At 37.8% G+C, this 18,232-nt stretch overlaps 2 protein-coding genes across 2 annotated transcripts in view; one reads left to right on the forward strand and one right to left on the reverse strand.

Moving 5' to 3' along the window:
- Positions 1-391: 391 nt before the first annotated feature.
- Positions 392-9,509, reverse strand: NOA1 (nitric oxide associated 1). Its single transcript, XM_001369862.4, has 7 exons — positions 7,824-9,509; positions 7,101-7,265; positions 6,069-6,271; positions 4,220-4,351; positions 2,372-2,488; positions 1,011-1,128; positions 392-647 (listed from the first exon to the last, which is right to left on the reverse strand). Exons 1-7 carry the CDS (start codon positions 8,938-8,940, stop codon positions 442-444), a joined length of 2,058 nt encoding a protein of 685 aa, XP_001369899.2. The 5' UTR covers positions 8,941-9,509; the 3' UTR covers positions 392-441.
- Positions 9,510-9,527: 18 nt separating this feature from the next.
- POLR2B (RNA polymerase II subunit B) overlaps positions 9,528-18,232 on the forward strand; it is a 39,372-nt gene continuing 30,667 nt past the window's right edge. Inside the window, exons 1-2 of the mRNA XM_001362418.4 lie at positions 9,528-9,765; positions 16,680-16,752. Of these exons, the coding sequence (XP_001362455.1) occupies positions 9,747-9,765; positions 16,680-16,752 (92 nt within the window). The 5' untranslated portion in view covers positions 9,528-9,746. The remainder of the gene's footprint in view (positions 9,766-16,679; positions 16,753-18,232) is intronic.

Raw genomic sequence — 18,232 nt, forward strand, 5'->3', positions numbered from 1 at the left:
TATCCACATTCAGAGGAAGGACTGTGGGAGTAGAAACACAGAAGGGAAACAACTGACTGATCACATGGGTCAATGAGGATATGATTGGGGATGTAGACTCTAAACCATCAAAGTACAAACATTAGTAATACAGAAATAGGCCTGGATCAATGACATATGTAAAACCCAGAAGAATTACTTGTTGACTGTGGGGTTGAGGGGGGCGGGCAAGGGAGAGGAGGAGGGGAGGGAAAGAACATGTATCAAGTAATCATGGGAAAACATTCTAAATCAATTAAATAAAAATTTTCAATTCTTAAAAAACAAAACAAAACTGAAATAAAGGTTTTTCCTTTTCCTGGAAAAAAGCTTTGGGAATTTATAGCAATAATCATGTTTATGGTGAATACAATTTACTTGTAATAATGTTTTTTATTTATTAATCTTTCTTTTAACTTATTTTTACTTTTTGTTACTTGATTTCAGTTTATCCACTAAGGAGGGGGGCCTTTTAGTTTTATAGGCCACACTCTTCTTGATTCGTTCTCCTTTGACACTAACAATACATGGCAAAAGGGGAGGCTGTCGAATGGTCAGAGTTGTTCCTTGAGGTGTGTAGCCTCGGAGATGTAGTTTGTCTTCGGACAGAGATGTTACTGCAACCCAACCTGTGTAAGAAACAGGATGAATACCACATGAAATTACTAGATGCCTTACTAATAAATCAAAGATGGATCATACAGAGATAAAAAGAACTTGGGAAAGGGTAGTAAGACAAAATAAACCCCTCTCTGCTTAAAAAAAGTATGTATACACATTTATACAAATGATATTAGTGAATACAATACTTGAGAAAATCCAGACCCCCACCCCATGCTATTTATTCTGATTAGTCTAATTTGTACAACTTAGAAATACCTCATTTACATCAGCTATATTCAAGGACCAGAATCACCTGGGTAGTTCTAAATGTAAATAAGTATCTATTTCAAAAAAAATTTTAACTTTAAAAGTGCTCAGTATATAATTACCAGCAGAGGAAAGCTTGATATCAGCCACTGCCTCAAGCTTCCCATTTCCTTCCAATGTAATGTCTTGAGAAACAAGAGGTGGGAATTCTGCCATTCTTTCAACTCCACCCATTGGAACCTATCATAAAAAAAAAAAAACAAAAGTCTTTAGAAATTTCTTAGGGACAGCTGGGTGGCTCTGTGGTTTGAAAGCCAGGCCCAGAGACAGAGGTTCTTGGGTTCAAATCTGACCTCAGACACTTCCCAGCTGTGTGACCCTGGGCAAGTCACTTGACCCCCACTGCCTAGCCCTTATTACTCTTCTGCCTTGATTCTAAGATGGAAGGTAAGGGTTTAAAAAAGAAAAGGAAAGAAAAGAAAGAAATTACTCAAAATAAATCCCACAATTCTAAATTCTATGATTAGGTAACGAAGAAGATGATTTAATTATATTTTAAACATTTAACTATAATAACTATAAACTATACCTAAGAAAAAAAATGACAGCTAGGTAGCTGGGACCAGAATAGGGAGGATCAGTTAAAAACTGGTCTCAGCACTTCCCAGCTGTGTGGCCCTGGGCAAGTCACTTAATCTCGGTTTGCCTTCATCTACCGGTGAAGGAAACAGCAAAGTACTTCAATATTTTTGCCAAGAAAACCCCATGGACAGTATGGTGCAAGCGGTCTTGAAGTGCTGGACACAACTGAATGACCAACAACAAAAATGCAGCTGTGATCCATTTTTTAAAGATGAGCCCTAAAGCTAGCTCCATGATTAGAATTAGGTGGAATACTACATTAAAGTTATTGGCCATCAATCAAGAATTATTCACTGTATTTTACATGGGTTTGAATTAGAAGGCATAAAAATGCCTGAAATCGCTTATTATCAGTTTGAAGTTTAAGGGGAAAAAAAAGACATTAACTCCTAAAAACTTAAAAAGTAAGAAGACACTCACAAAACATGAGAGGAAAAGTAGTGACTGAGCTGTTTAACTATGAACTCACATCACAGGCTTTTATGGTCTTTTCCTTTTAAGTCCAACTCTCAGCACCATAGCACCTTAATGATAAGTTTGTATTATCTCTTCAATACTCTTCTCTAGACTGGTTTCAACCATCGGCCCACTCTAATGAGGACTTTTAATGAGGGTTTTTTGCCACTTCGTTTCATACAGTTCCTTGGAAACAAGAGCCAGAAAGAGTTGGGGCTACTGCTGGCAGAAAGCATAACAAAGCCTGTGCTGTGGTTAGGCTGCTGTGCCCTAACAAAGACTCTATTGGCCCAGCTGTGCCAATCAGGAATGTGTGCTGGGCTCAAGGGGCTATCCCATGGCATGACAGTCACAGACATATACAGTCACCAAAGGATCCAGTTACCTGAAGTAATGTTTGACCTGCATGCTTCTGATAGATGGTATCTGCTTTCTCTAAGGTAGTAATGTGGACTGGGAGTAAGTTTGATGCCACAACAGAAAACCAAGCTGAGGTGTTTCCCTGAGGAAAGAAGAAAGATAAAATACTATTGTCCCCCAAAGTGAAAAACGAAAAACAACTTGCAAAAATAACATTTTTTACAGCTAATTTAGGAAAATAAAAATATAAACTATCATACTTCTTTTTCTATGAGCAAATTCTAAAGCACATAAGTCCCCTCAACATTCCTTAAGTTACATGTTTTATCCAAAGTACCATTCATATATAAATCAACCATCATGAATAGCTATGGAAGTGCTTGATGATTTTTAACAAAAACTGAAAAAAGGGTGTCTTTTTATATTGAAACTATAAGGCCTACATGTATCACAGGAGAAACTGTTATAGTTCATATATATTTTACCATATTTCTGCACTTTTATGCTTATAAAAGTCTTTTTTTCTCTATTTATATAAAGTTAAAGAATATTAGTTTCAAACAATTATTTTCATATTTATAAGGTTGCCTAAGACTGACCAGAATCTCTGGTACTATTCAAAGAGACTCACTGGATAAAATGTTCCAGTTAATAATCTTATAGAAATAGAAAATCATTTCTCTTTTTAACCCAGAAGTTTAGGCTTTCACACAGTACAATAGATAGAAGCTCTAAACTATTTCAGGACTACAAATAGAAGGGGAAAAAAATTCCCATTACGATTTGCAAGGGAAACCAGAAAGCCAGAACATTTAATACCAAAAACAAAACAACAACAAAAAACCACACAAACCACATGAATCTGGGTTTGGTATTAGTGAAACATTACCTTTACAGATGATTTGAAAATCAAATATTGAAGTGCTATGGTAAAAATGACCCTAGTTTGTCAAATGAAGGAATACATAGCAAAAACCATCAAGTACATCAAATGGTAAACTTCTGACCACTACCAAATTAAATTATTAGTTTTAGTTAAAGCCAATTATGTAAGACCAGCTTTGTTGTTCTCTTGTTCCTGAAACAGAAGCAACCTTTAAAAGGTTTACATTAAAGTAGGCTATTATTGATCACTACTTAATATGTAAATAGGTGAATGTTTTGACCCAGGCTCTTCTGCTTACTTCTGCCCAAGGAAGCCAAGAGTCTATAACAACTTTCTCTCAAAAGTAATCATGAGGGACTGTTGGTGGCTCAGTAGATAAGAGCCAGACCTGGAATTGGGAGGGCCTGGGTTCATATCTGGACTGGCCTAGTCCTTGATTTTTTTTTTTGCATTAGAATTAATGCTAAGGCAGAAGGTAAGAGTTAAAAAACAAACAAACAAAATGAATATGGTCTTGTGAGTGGTAAGGACTCCGAACACATGGAGCCTGGAGTCTCATACCTCCACCTTGGTCAGACTGAATTAGTGACCTCAGATACCGCTGTGCCAAATTTCCCCATATCTTCAAGGCTAAAAACAAGGATTATTTCCAAGAGCCCCAGAAGATGCTATGTAAATATAAGATACTACGAGAAAGTCTTATATTACAGTCACTGTACAAAAGCTCCACAGAAATAAGGAACCCGACTTCCTTGGATTTCTGTAAGGCACATATCACATCACTACAGGAGTGTCTGACAAGCATGTGATTTCCTCATGAACAATACTAAAGGAAAGGAAGAATATCCTGACCTAAACGCCAAACATTCAATATCTGGAAGAAGATACATTCTTAAAAACAAACAAACAAAAAAACCCACCACAACCACCCCCCCCCCCAACACAAAGTGCTTAAGCATATTCTAAAAAGGCTATTACTTTGTTTACCTGCAAGTAATCTAAGCGCCCTAGAGCACCCAAAAACAGAACGGTTCCAGGTTTCAAAATAAAGGTTCTTGGGATAATGGAACGTGTTGGCAAAACAATCTTTACTTCCTTTTCTGTCAGATAATTTAGGACCTGTTGAAAAAATGGCATGAAAATTTGTAAACTTATAGTTTTAAATTCAGTCACTTCCTGGGCTCCTTCCTGGGTTTCCTTATCTGTAAAACAAAAGAGTTGGACTAATTGGCCTGGGATCCCCTTCTAGTTCTAGACCTTTGATCCTATGAATTTGTGAGTTGAGGTAAGCTAAATATTAAAAGTTCTGGTATTCCCCATAAAATCAACCTTAATATATACTATTTTTAAAACATCTAAATATTCTGGTGGTTTTAACTTTTTAAAAGGGAAATATTATTTGGAATATATAATAAAACATTGTCAGTACAGAGCTATTTCTCTCTCTAAAGACAGGTAAAATGAAAATTTAAGAAGTAGTAGATTGATTAGAATTCTTATTTAAGCCTATAACTATTTCTCAGAAAATGGCTTATGAATCCCTGGTGAGTCTACAATGTAAATCACATAATATTTCATAGGATTTTACAGTGTTATCCATTGCAGGTTTGAATTTATGTCAAAAAGATGTTGTGAGCAAAGCATTTATAAGCCTCAAAGCACTAAATCACCTAGTAGTGTTCTGCACATAGTTGTCCATCAATAACTGAAGGAATGTATTGTCACTTTTAAAAAACTCACAAAAATCCACATTTTTAAAGATAGCCAAAATAATGGCTATTTTCCTGAAGACTGAAATTGGAGGGAATTGAAGGGCAATGACAAAATGAGAGTAAGTAGGGAAGGATAAGCCTACCCTAAGTGAGTTTCTGAAGTGGTTGTAGGTCAAAAAGTATAGATTTTCAGATACAAATATGATTCAAATCACTAAATCATTAAATGCAAATGTATACAGCTCGGTGCCTCAGAGGATACAGCACTGGGCATGGAGTCAAGAGCTCAAATATATCCTCAAACATTTACCAGCTGTGTGATCCTGAGTGGGTCCCTTGATCTCGTTCTGCTTTACTTTCTTCAACTGTAAAATGGAGATAATAATAGCACCTACGTCATCATTTGCAAGGAAGACCAAATGAGAGAATATTTTGTAAGGAGCTTCCCAGTGTCTGGCATATAGTAGCTGCTATGTAAATGCTAATTCTTTATATGAACTGCACCCCTCTGTATCCACATATGAAGAATGTTTTTTTTTTTAATTTAATTTTATGCCAATATCCAAAACCATCAAACATTTGATATTTAGCACAACTTCTGTCCAGCTTTCCTTCCAAAAAGTGAAAACAAATTATATTATCCACCCTCACCTTAACCCACACCATCCCTAGAAATTTACAAATAAGATATATATATATATATATTTTTTTTTACCTTACCTTCCATCTTGGAATCAATACTGTGTATTGGTTCCAAGGCAGAAGAGTGGTAAGGGCTAGGCAATGGGAGTCAAGTGACTTGCCCAGGGTCACACAGCTAGGAAGTGGCTGAGGCCAGATTTGAACCTAGGACCTCTCATCTCTAGGCCTGGCTCTCAATCCACTGAGCTACCCAGCTGCCCTCACAAATACGATATTTTTAAAGGCAATTGCATGTGACATTTCACAGTCGCTTGCCTATATATATGGACAAAGTCCCGATGGCCTGTTTTATAACATCTGGTAGAACTAAGTCTAAAGAGAAGGATTCTTTGCCCAACATTTTTTCCCAAATGTATTTTTGCCTTTTTATACAGTACATTCTCACTGTTTTAAATACTTTATAAATAAAACAAAATACATACACAATTTTCTTTTACAATTCCAGGGGTATCATAAAACCAGTGAGCATCTTTCAATTCTTCAGGTATCAATTCTACGCGCTTGGTGGGGGCCTCACGGGTTATTCTCTGGGGTTCATTCTCCATGTCAAAAGCAAGTGAATCTGCATCAAATTCATAGGTGGGTTCATCATTTTGTGGCGTAGAGAATGTTCTTCCAACTCTTCCTACAAAAGAATAGTTTTGAAGTTAGTGATCTTTAAAATTTTTGAATTTCTACCTGTTTTGTCCATCTCAATTCAGTTATTATATACATAGGGCCTACCATTAAGTCTCAGAAATAAAGGACAGATAGGTGTTTACTTTGGGGGAAGTCACTTAATCCCTACCAGAGACCTATCTTCTTCATCTGGAAAATGAAATCAGACTATATTCCCTTTGAGGTCCCTTTCAGCTCTAGACCTAGGAAATAATTAAGTACTAGGCAGGAATGCAGTAACAAAAGGGACAAAAGATGGTAAATAGATTTAGTATAAAAACATAGATTTAGAGCTGAAAGGGCCTTCCAGGATTAGTAGGTGTCAAGAGGAAAGAGAGGAATACAGAATTCAAGCTATATTTTATATGTGGTTACATATATGGGAATAATTCTGAGATTCAGGAGTAATGGAGGGCTGTAAACACAAAGGCTCTCAGTATAACACATCTGGGCGCTGGTGGAAACATTAATCTTTACTACTTTTTGGAATCCTTCAACAGAAAAAACACACCAGATATCCCATAGGATAAAGTTAAAAGGGCTATTACTTCTGACAATGGGAAGGGAACTCACTCAATTTACAACCCTACTTTGCCATTCCTAACCACCACAAGAAACCAAAAACAAATTCCCATCTATTTTTTGAGTGTTTTATCCACTCCGATCTCTGGTTTTAAACAGTAATATTAACTATGTTCTGGGTCTCAGAATAGGTCTGAGTCTCATTTTGAATTATGATTTCATGTTCCAGAGCAAAAGGATTGAGTCCACAACCTATTCCTTTAGATGATACTCACCTACCAAATAACCACGTTTTTTCATTTGTTTAAGATGCTTTTGCTCTTGCTCACTAAGATCATCTTCACTTTTAGTTGCTTCTTGCTGAAGCCTCCTATTTCTTTCAAACAGTCTGTAAGGAGTTGGGCTGCTAATAGGAAATTTCAGGAGGTTTAAAGTTGTTCCTGAAACATCAAAGCACATGTAAATTTTTACAATGAAGAAGCAAATAAAATGCAAAGCATTTTAGTGCAAAGTTTTGGTCAATAAAAAGGCAAAACCAAAAAGCTGTCATCTTGCCCTTTTCACAATAGTTGCGGACCCCAAGCTTTTGCACGACCTACAGTCGGGTCATGGAAGGAGACAGGGAGAGTACATTAAGATCTTGAAACCAGGGAAGTTAGGTCTTGCCTCCGGGGGATGAAGCTCATTTGTGCATGAAATAAGTCAAGACCTAAAGAGGAAACCCAGTGGGCTACATATGAATAAAAAGAACCTCAAAATGAACAAAACAAACTCAAGAGAGGTTGAGCAGAGAAAGGCAGGATTTAAACAAGAAGGCCCCAGGCACCACTTCCAGGAAAATGAGGAAGACAGCTAGGGTGGGATAGGGGGTGGCTCAAAGCTTTGCTTCAATTCCATAAATATTTATTGGGCACATATATTTGCCAGGACCCGTGCTACGTGCTGGGGTATAAAAAAGGAGGCAAAAAACAGTTCCTGCCATCACCACGACCACTCACCTGGCCAGGGGGAAATGGTGGCCCGGTCAATAGCGTCCGCGCCCTTGGCGATGCAATAGTCAGACTGCAGGAGGGTGTTGAAGAGCGTGGACTTGCCGGCGTTGGTGGAGCCCACCAGGTAGACATCGCCTCGGTAGCGCCAGGAGCGCTGCACCGCCGAGATCATCTCCTCCACTCCAAAGCCGGTCTTGGCGCTGATGAGTAGCACATCCTGGACCTGACATTGCGGCCCAGTCCGCCCAGCCTCCGCAGGCCTTCCTTTTGCTTTTGTGGGCACCAGCTGGAGGCCGGCTCGAGCGCATTCGTCCCACAGGCGCTCCCGGAGCCTCCGAAGGTAGCCGGGAGAGTCCCCGGGCAGTAGGTCCACCTTGTTGCCCAGCAGCATCAGCTGTTTGGGCCCGAGCAGATCGGGTAGGTCTGGCAGCAGCGAATCCGGCAGGTCGAACACATCCATAATATAGAGCACGAGGGCTGGCCCCGGGCGTCGGAGCGCCGCACGTACCAGCTCTCGGTATTGCTCACGGTCCACTCGCACCCGCAGGGCCCGCTGGTGGTGCACCAGAAGCCAGCAACGCTGACATACTGCCCGGGCAAGCCCGCCCTCCTCGGCCTGTGCCTCCAGGCTGCGATACTTCTCGCTGGGCAGGTAGCCCGGCACCAAGGGATCCTGGCAATGCAACTCTGCCCCGCAGCCTGAGCAGTTCACGCCGCTGACAGGCACAGTAGGGTCGGGGCTTCCAACCATAGGATGCTGTCTCTTCTCCCGGGTGTTCCGGGTGTTCCTCTGCTCCCGCTCTAGTCGCCTCTGCCGCCGCTCATCCCGCAGCTGCTGCTGCCTCTCTTCTTCCGCCTGCCTCTGCTGCAGCTCCGCCGACACTGACGGCTCCACGTCGCGGTCCGGCTCGGGGACGTACTCTGGGAACACGAAGTTCTCCTCCAGCTTGCTGGGGTCCACCATCGTCCACACGCCCGGCACCCCTTTTGCTGCTGGGCCCTGTTGCAGCCGTACCGGGAGACCCGGAGGGATGCACAGCCTCGGGGAGCCATGGCGAGCGGCAGGAAGGCCAGCACCAAGCCGCAGCAGGAGCAGTCGGTGCGAAAAGCGGAGAGAAAGCATGAGGAACAGTCACATGCTACAGTTCAACGGAAGGAGGGACAAGACACCGGCACGTGACCACCCTCTTACGGTGGCCTAAGAGGGACTGTCAACCTCAGTCTACACTTTCCCTTTCCATTCTTCTCTTGGGAAAAAGTATTCTCGTGTATTAATCTTTCGCTAAATTGAAAATCAGTGATGGCTGACCATGGAGTTAGGGCTAAACTTAATAAAATTAAAAATATAAATTATAAATGGACGTAAAAGAGATCAAAGTTGATTCAGGATTAAAATAAAGGTTTTTTGCTTCCAACCCTCAGGTGTCCAAATCGTTTATGAAAGGCATTATCTCCACCTTAGCGTTTTTATTTCAATGTTTCCTATTTCTCACTTCAGTAGTAACAAACTGGAAATCACTTAAATTCGGAGATTCGATCTGCTGCCCATTCACATCACTGCAGATGTTGAATCATTCTTTCCGTGTAACTGACACTACCCAACTAGAGAAGTGAACCACCCGGCAGACTGGGAACACTCCACGTAGCCCCGCCTCCTTTGCATGACGCCCAGCACAGGCGCAGTCAGAGCGCTAAGTGGCCCGCCCACTCCGCGCAGCGCCATCATTGTGCGCTGCGTACGTCTTTGGTTGATCATGAGGAAGTCTGCGCAGGAACCGGAAGGTCCGGGACCCTAGGAGTAGGGCTAAGGCGAAAGGTCTGCTGGGAACGCCGGAAACCCTCGCCCACTCTTTATCGGCAGTCTGTTGGAGTGTCGTTTGTTCCCTTCTATTCCTCAATTGCTAGGGGTACTGAGAATTATTTGTCAAGATGTACGACGCTGACGAGGGTAAGAGCTCCACATAAGAACTTCTCCTGGGCAGGACCGAGGAGAAATGGGCTTTAGGTTTTTGTTTGTTTTTTTATTTTTTAAACCAATATTCCCTAGGGTTCTACTTTTAATGTTGAGGCCCAGGTAGACTGACATGCATGACACATAATGAATCCTCATGATCCTTGTGCTTCTGTGTCCGTTACTTGAGAGCTAGCCCCGACCTCCTATTTTATCTTTAAGTCACCTTAATTTTAATCACGAATCTTGTTTTTTTTTTTTACGTTACATTCGTTCCTGAGTATATCCCTATGCCTTTGTTACTCATCGAGCAATTCCTTGTAACAGATTTTAAAAAGCAGTTCAACACATCTAACGTATTTGACTGTATAGACAATATTCTATACTCATAGTGAAGAAATAGGAGGTTGATGATTTTTTTTTCACCTCTTGGAGTCATCTAACATTTGCTTAAACTTCTTTTTTTTTTTAAATGAAGGGGTTGAGTTTAGATGGATTCTTAAATTTCTTCCAGGTAAAAGCCTAGAATGCTAGGAACATCATAATTTTTCAAAACATTTTTATTTTTTCCAATTATGTGTGAAAAATTTAAAATTCATTAAAAATTTGAGTTAGAAATTCTCCTCTTCCCCTCCCTTGTCAGACATGTTGTGAAAGAAAAAGGACAAAAAACGTGGGGAAAAAAGCAAAAAATAGTTTGTTTAGATTTACATTCAGTTTTTTTCTCTGGATGGCCTTTTTCATCATTCAGTCCTTCAGAATTGTTACAATAATGCAAAAACAATATTCTCTTGGTTTTGCTCATTTCACTTTGCTTCAATGACTCCAGATTTTTTGGAAAGCATGCTCATCCTTTATAGTGAAATTCCGTCACAGTCATATACCGCAACTTGTTCAATTTTATTGCCCAATTGTTGGGCATTCCTCAGTTTCCAGTTCTCTATAAACATATGAAAAAAAAATGCTCTAAATCACTACTGACAAGAGAAATTAAATTAAAACTCTTTAGTCTGCCTCAATCCAATCAGATTGGCTAATATGACAGGAAAGGAAAATGATAAATGTTGAGAGGAGATTAGGGAAAATTGAGACACTAATGCACTGCTGGCGGATTTGTGAACTAATCCAACAATTCTGATTATATATAAAATTATATATATTATATATAAATTATATATATTATATATAAATTATATATATAAATATATATTATAAAATATAAATATTTTTGTACATAATAGCCTTTTCTGTCCTTTTAAAAAGTCTCTTTGGTATGTGGACCTAGCAGTGTTGGGTCAAAGTATATACCCAGTTTTTAGCCCTTTGGACATAGTTCCAAATTTCTATAGAATAGAATCAGAATTGTTGGATTAGTTCACAAATCCGCCAGCAGTGCATTAGTGTCTCAATTTTCCCTAATCTCCTCTCAACATTTATCATTTTCCTTTCCTGTCATATTAGCCAATCTGATTGGATTGAGGCAGACTAAAGAGTTTTAATTTAATTTCTCTTGTCAGTAGTGATTTAGAGCATTTTTTTTTCATATGTTTATAGAGAGTCATGATTTCTTCCATCTAAAAACTTACATTCTTTGACCACTCATCAAGAGGGGCTTGGTGTAAAATTTTTAATATCATCCTTGAAAAACTTTAACTCCAGGTTTTAAAAAAAATATATTTTCATAGTGCTTTGTATTTTTTCCTGATTTTGATTCATGCAACATCATTTTACATATCTTCCTATTTTTCTCTGAATCCATATTTGTCTCTTGTGCTCAGTCATATTTAGTTATTGTTCATGCACTGTAATTTTTTTTAGCTATTCCCTGATTGATAGTTATTTCTTTTCTAAGCATTTGTCATCTTATCTATAGTTTTGTTATTCTCTTTACCATTTCCTTTGTCCCTTTTTGATATTTTGCAAATTTAAATAAATTTAATAAAAGAAGAAAAAATTATTATTATTATATCCAAAGAATTGAGGATATAAATAGAAATAATGAGACATACCTCTCAGGGAATTTAGGGCGAGGTAACATATGAGTTCAACTTCAAGGTTGATGGAATGGCCTGGAGGTCTTAAAGATCCATCAGCTGGTGGATAGTGACAAATCTCAGGTGTGTTTAGGGTTGAATCAGCAGGTCAGATTACAGTGCTAGGTACTCAGGAAGGTGTAGTAGCAGGGCAGCTCTGGTTAGGTCATCTTACCACAAAACTAAAACTGAAAAAACATTAAGTATTTAATATGTGCTGGTACAGTGGTAAGTGATGTGGATACAAATTAGAAAAATCTGAAAACAGACTCTGTCCTTACTGGTCTTATATTCTATTTGATAATGAGAACACAAATAGGAGGGTGGTGTTCAGCATAGAGAGTCACAGGGATTGTGAATTGATTTGTTGGGGAGTCATTTGATATGCCCTTCCCAGAAGCCCTAGTATTATTATTGATTTGAAATTTAAAGCTGTTTTTGATTATTATTCTTCTTTCCTTCCTATCCCCAAATTACTTCCATTCTTCCTACCCCTAAATAGTAGGGTAACCTTGTCATCAACATGAAATCTTTATATTTGCACTTTGCAACATCATGCCTTTCATGACACTTGAACACCTTAAGTAAACATGTCTCCTTTATACTGTTTCAGTTGAAATGAAGGTAAATTGAGGCACAAAGCCCTCAGCATGATCAGTTTATTAGTAAAGCATGAATTTGCCAGTAAACAGGGTCTCAGCTTCCTTAGCTAGCTAAAATCTGTATGAGGTTGACATATTTTTGTGGACAAAAAGAGGAGCATCCAAAAAATAGAAGGCAATTATCATAGTCAGGGAAAACAATATGATTGGTTACAGAACCTCCTGCATTATAATTGGGGAAAACTATATGAAATGTTGGAAATTTGAAATGGAGGGCTAGCAACAAACCCCATTTTATTGTTATGGAAAGCTTATTGGTGGTGTTTATCTGCATGACTAGTTAGTATCAATGCAATAAGAAATCAGATTTTCTTGAAGGACAGCCTATGGTGAAGAGATAACAGACCACATTTCTTGGCATCTACCTCCATTCTTCAAGGATAACATTTCCTTGACACAAGGATACAATAATGATTAGTAGGAAAACTGAACTTCCAAACTAAACTCAGAGACAGAATAATTTACAGGAAAGCTGAACTTTTGAGACAAAGGAAGTGTGTTGTAGGTAGTTACACAAAATGTTGGTGGTGATACAAAATGAAATTAATTACAGAATAGAATCAGTTTGATTTTTTCCATTTTCGGTATTTTATATGATTTTGCCACTTAGTGACCTTCTGGGTAATGCATTGATCATATGTTCTTATATGATTTTTAATATACATGTAGAAGACACTTTCTGAGGAAAGCTTTTATGTTCCTTTGGTATTCCTAGGGCAATTTTTATTTATTTTTTATTTAATTAATTTAGAATATTTTTCCATGGTTACATGATTCATGTTCTTTCTCTCTCTTCTTCTCTCCGCCTTCCTGGAGCTGATGAGCAATTCTACTGGGTTACATATTGTTCAAAACCTATTTTCATATTATTAATATTTGCAGTAGAGTGATTGATCATTTAAAGTCAAAATCCCCAATCATATACTCATTGAACCACGTGATTGAGCATATGTTTTTCTTCTGTGTTTCTACTCCCACAGTTCTTTCTCTGGATATGGATAGTGTTCTTTCTCATAAGTCCCTCCAAATTGTCCTGGATCATTGCATTGCTGCTAATAGAGAAGTACATTCCATTCCATTGTGCCATAGTGTATCCATCTCTGTGTACAATGTTCTCCTGGTTCTGCTCTCTTTGAAAATTTTATTTAGTCAATTTAGAACATTATTCCTTGGTTACAAGAATCATATTCTCCCCCACCCCCTTCTGTAGCCAGCATCCAATTCTGGGTTTTACATGTGTCCTTGATCAGAGGTTCTGCTCCTTTTGCTCTGCATCAATTCCTGGAGGTTGTTCCAGTTCACATGGAATTCCTCCAGTTCATCATTCCTTTCAGCACAATAGTATTCCATCACTATCATATATTACAATTTGTTCAGCCATTCTTCAATCAACGGACAACCCCTCATTTTCCAATTTTTTGCCAACACAAAGAACATGGCTATAAATATTTTTGTACAAGGATTTTTCCTTATTATCTCTTTGGGCTACAAACCCAGCAGTGGTATTGCTGGATCAAAGGGCAGGCAGTCTTTTAGCACCCTTTGGGCATAGTTCCAAATTGCATGCCAGAATGGCTGGATCTGATTGACCCTTTTTAACAAAAATTTAGTGATATATAATCAGTTTGGTTTTTTTAATTGTTTTTTTAATGATTCCTTCCAAAAGCTAAAGGGTCAACACAGATTGCTTTTGTAGGTCAAATTAAGTCCAGCAGTTTTTTTCAGATGTTATCTTTTTTTTTAATACTTTTTTAAAAGTGTCATTACCACTTTTTCACAGAGTACATTGGGAATTCAGTTGTTAGGATTTAAATATCTTATTCTACTGTTCATGAAGTTTAAAATGGCTGCATTTCTATTCCATTTTCTGTTTGTCCTATTCGTGATTTAATTTGCAGATGCATTGGAAATTATAAGGCCATAGAACTGGAAAAGACCCCTTCAAGCTCATCTAGTCCAACTCCCTCTTTTTTTTTTTTAAACCCTTACTGTCTTCCTAAGAATCAATCCTAAGTATTGGTTCTGAGGCAAGAAGAGTGTTAAGGTATAGGCAATTGGAATTAAGTGACTTACTCAAGATCTCATAGCTAGGATGTGTCTAAGGTCAGATTTGACCCCAGGTCCTTTTGACTCCAGGTCTGGCTTTCAATTCATGGAGCCAACTAACTGCTTCTCAACTGCCTCATTTTACAAATGAGGAAATTGGGACCCAGAAATTTAAGTGACTTGTCAATCACACAGGTCTTATCTGTACTTTTGCAATAGCTACCAAGTTAGCATCTCTGTTTCTACTTTCTCCCCCCTCCAATCATCTCTCCATCTCAACAGAATCATCTTCACAGATCTAATCATATTGATCTGCTCAAAAACTTTCTGTAGCTCCCTATTACCTCTAAGATAAAATATAAACTTCATTCTATTGTGTAAAACATTTGCTATCCGACTTTTCCTTCTTTTCCTGTACTTTTTCATACTTCTACAAGATACTGTATTCTGTCAAAACAGATTTGCTTGCTGCTTATTGACCTCAGCACTCCATCTTTGTTTTCTATGCATTTTCAGACTACAGGTCCCCCATGTAGGTTTGAGGGCTAGGACTGTTTGGCTTTAGAGCCACAGTGCCTTGTACATATCGATCAGGATAGGATTGTGTATTTCATTGGTTTAGGATTTTCTAGTATTGCTACACCTCAGAAGCTAAGGTAGTCTCTGGAGGCTCATTTTCTTTACTGTCTTTCATAGTTTTTTTGAGGGATATTGTTAATAGCATTTCATGGTTTTACTCCATAATGTTTTTGCAAAGAGTTTATTACCTAATTAGTATTGTCTTTAGATGCTGTGGAATTGTAACATCTCTTCCTTCTTTCCCTAGCTGGCTCAAGTAGTTCCTGGGCTCTTTTGGCTTGTCTGTTCATGAGACTCATGCATAGGTTTAATTCTTTTTCAGAGCTAACAGTCTGTTTAGGTCAGGTTGGATTTGCTGTAATGGTAATTATTTTCTCCTCTTTATCCTTTTTTTTTAAGTTAATATTTATTGTGATCTTGGTTCTGACCAGTTAATGATCTGACCATAGATGTAGTAATTTTAGAATTAGTTTTATTTAAGAATAAGTGTTGATGGAAACATGGTCCTTTCCAACTTAACCAAGCTGGCTTTTGCTGCTTCTCATAAAACATTTCATCTTCTGTATCTCTGCACAGAGTGTTCCCTATGCCTGGAATGCATTCTCTCCTTGCTTTGGCCTCTTAAAAGCCCCAGTTTTCATCACAGTTGAGCTTAGATGCAAGAACCTATGTGAAGCCTTTGCTGATCTCCTCTTCTGATACTTATGTTTGTTTATGTTGTCTCCTCTATTAGAATATTATTCAGTAAATAATACTACATTGGTAAAGCACCTATTGTGTACCCTGCCCTAAATGCCAAGAGTTCTAAGAAGACGCAAAAGACAATTTCTGCCCTTAGGTGTTCTTTGGGGGGAAAGAGAGTTGATTTTTTGGTCTTCCCATTACAGTGCTTAGTGCTTATAAGTACCCAGCATAGAGTAGTTATTAGTAGTGATTGATAATTAATTTCCTGTTGATTGATTGCTGTAATTCTGTTGTTATGAGACCATTTAGGGCTCTTTACACCCAGCATTATACAATTATCTTCTTGAAAAAATATTCATGATATGTAGGCATGTAGCTTTTGCATAGGAAACAAGTCTTTAGCTATTTTTGTTTCTGTTCTGATCAGTTTACAAATGAACTTTTAAAACACAAACCCTTCATGAGTTGAGGACTATCTGTATATGATATATGTGTGAGTGCATATATGTTGTTTTATTAAAGGAATGGGAAAAGTTTAGAAAATCAAGGGGAAAAGTTAAGTTTTTAAAAATAATTTATTTTTAACATTCTTTCAAAATTATGAATTCCAAATTCTTTCTCCTCTACTTCCTCCCCCACCTCCTAAAAAGGTAAGGAATATGATATTCATTAAACATGTGAGATATGCAAAAATATTGATACTAGTAAAAAAAGAAACATGAAGAAAATTATACTTTAATTTGCATTTAGTTCATCAGTTCTCTCTGGAGGTAGATAGCATGTTTCATCATGAATCCATTGTGGAAAAAGTTTAATTTTTAAAATGTTTGCTTTATTTATTCATAAGAGCAGTATGTATATTATTGTAGTACAGAAAAGTAATATAATCTTTTATCATTTTTTATAGATATGCAATATGATGAAGATGATGATGAAATCACTCCAGATTTGTGGCAAGAAGCGTGTTGGATTGTTATCAGGTAATTTTTTTAGAGGAAACCAAATGAGTTCCTTAGTAAACTTTTGGTATAAATCAAATACTTTCTGTTCTATAAACTGGAGGTAGAAAGTAATGCAGACAGAAGGAATTTTCTTAGCTAATTAAAAATAATTCCTAATAGAAAGTCTGGGAGAGTAATCAAGAGTAAAATATTGTAACTTAAATTATTCATTTTTATTTGAAATAAAGCACTTCATTTTTCCAGCTTTTATTTTATTTTTTTGAAAAATTTTATTGAATTAATTAACTTAGAATATTTTCTGTGCTTATAAGATTCATGTTCTTTCCCTCCCCTCCCCCCAACTCCCTCCTGTAGCCGATGTGCAATTCCATTGGGTTTTACATGTGTCTTCAATGGAACTTTTTTATTTTAATCAATTTAGAACATTATTACTTGGTTACAAGAATTATATTCTTTCCCTCCTTCCCCTGCCCTTCCTGTAGTTCACGCACAATTTTACTGAGTATTACATGTATCCTTGATCAGAACCTATTTCCATGTTGTTGATGTTTACACTAGGATGTTAATTTAGAGTCTATATCCCCAATCTTATCCCCTCGACACATGTAATCAAGCAGTTATTTTTCTTCTGTGTTTCTACTCCCATAGTTGTTCCTCAGAATGTGGATAGTGTTCTTTCTTGTAGATCCCTTTGAGTTGTTCAGGATCTCTGCATTGCCACTAATGGAGAAGTCCATTACATTCGACTGTACCACAGTGTATCAGTCTCTGTGTACAGTGTTCTCCTGGTTCTTCTACTTTCACTCTGCATCAGTTCCTGGAGGTCATTCCAGTTCACATGGAATTCCTCCACTTTATTATTCCTTTTAGCATAATAGTATTCCATCACCAACATATACCACAATTTGTTTAGCCATTTCCCAATTGAAGGGCATCTCCTCATTTTCCAATTTTTTGCTACCACAAAAAGCACAGCTATAACTATTCTTGTACAAGTCTTTTTCCTTATTATCTCTTTGGGATACAAACCCAGCAGTGCTATGGCTGGATCAAAGGGCAGACAGTCTTTTAGCGCCCTTTGGGCATAGTTCCAAACTGCCCTCCAGAATGGTTGGATCAGTTCACAACTCCATGAGCAGTGCATTAATGTCCTAACTTTGCCACATCTCCTCCAGCATTCATTATTTTCCATTGCTGTCATGTTAGCCAATCTGCTAGGTGTGAGGTGATACCTCAGAGTTGTTTTGATTTGCATCTCTCTGATTATAAGAGATCTAGAACACTTTTTAATGTACTTATTAATAGTTTTGATTTCTTTAACTGAAAATTGCCTATTCATGTCCCTTGCCCATTGATCAATTGGAGAATGGCTTGATTTTTTGTACAATTGCTTTAGCTCTTTATAAATTTGAGTAATTAGACCTTTGTCCGAGATTTTTGTTATGAAGATTGTTTCCCAATTTGTTGCTTCCCTTCTAATTTTGGTTGCATTGGTTTT

Source organism: Monodelphis domestica, chromosome 6, assembly GCF_027887165.1.
Source record: "Monodelphis domestica isolate mMonDom1 chromosome 6, mMonDom1.pri, whole genome shotgun sequence".
NCBI lineage: Eukaryota > Metazoa > Chordata > Mammalia > Didelphimorphia > Didelphidae > Monodelphis > Monodelphis domestica.

Coding starts and splice junctions, on each gene's coding strand:
- NOA1 (XM_001369862.4), bottom strand. CDS start 8,940: ATGCTTTCTCTCCGCTTTTCGCACCGACTGCTCCTGCTGCGGCTTGGT. Junction 6,272..7,100: donor AAAACGTGGTTATTTGGTAG/GTGAGTATCATC, acceptor ATTCTTTTGTAG/GAAGAGTTGGAAGAACATTC. Junction 2,489..4,219: donor GGCGCTTAGATTACTTGCAG/GTAAACAAAGTA, acceptor TTCTTTCCTCAG/GGAAACACCTCAGCTTGGTT.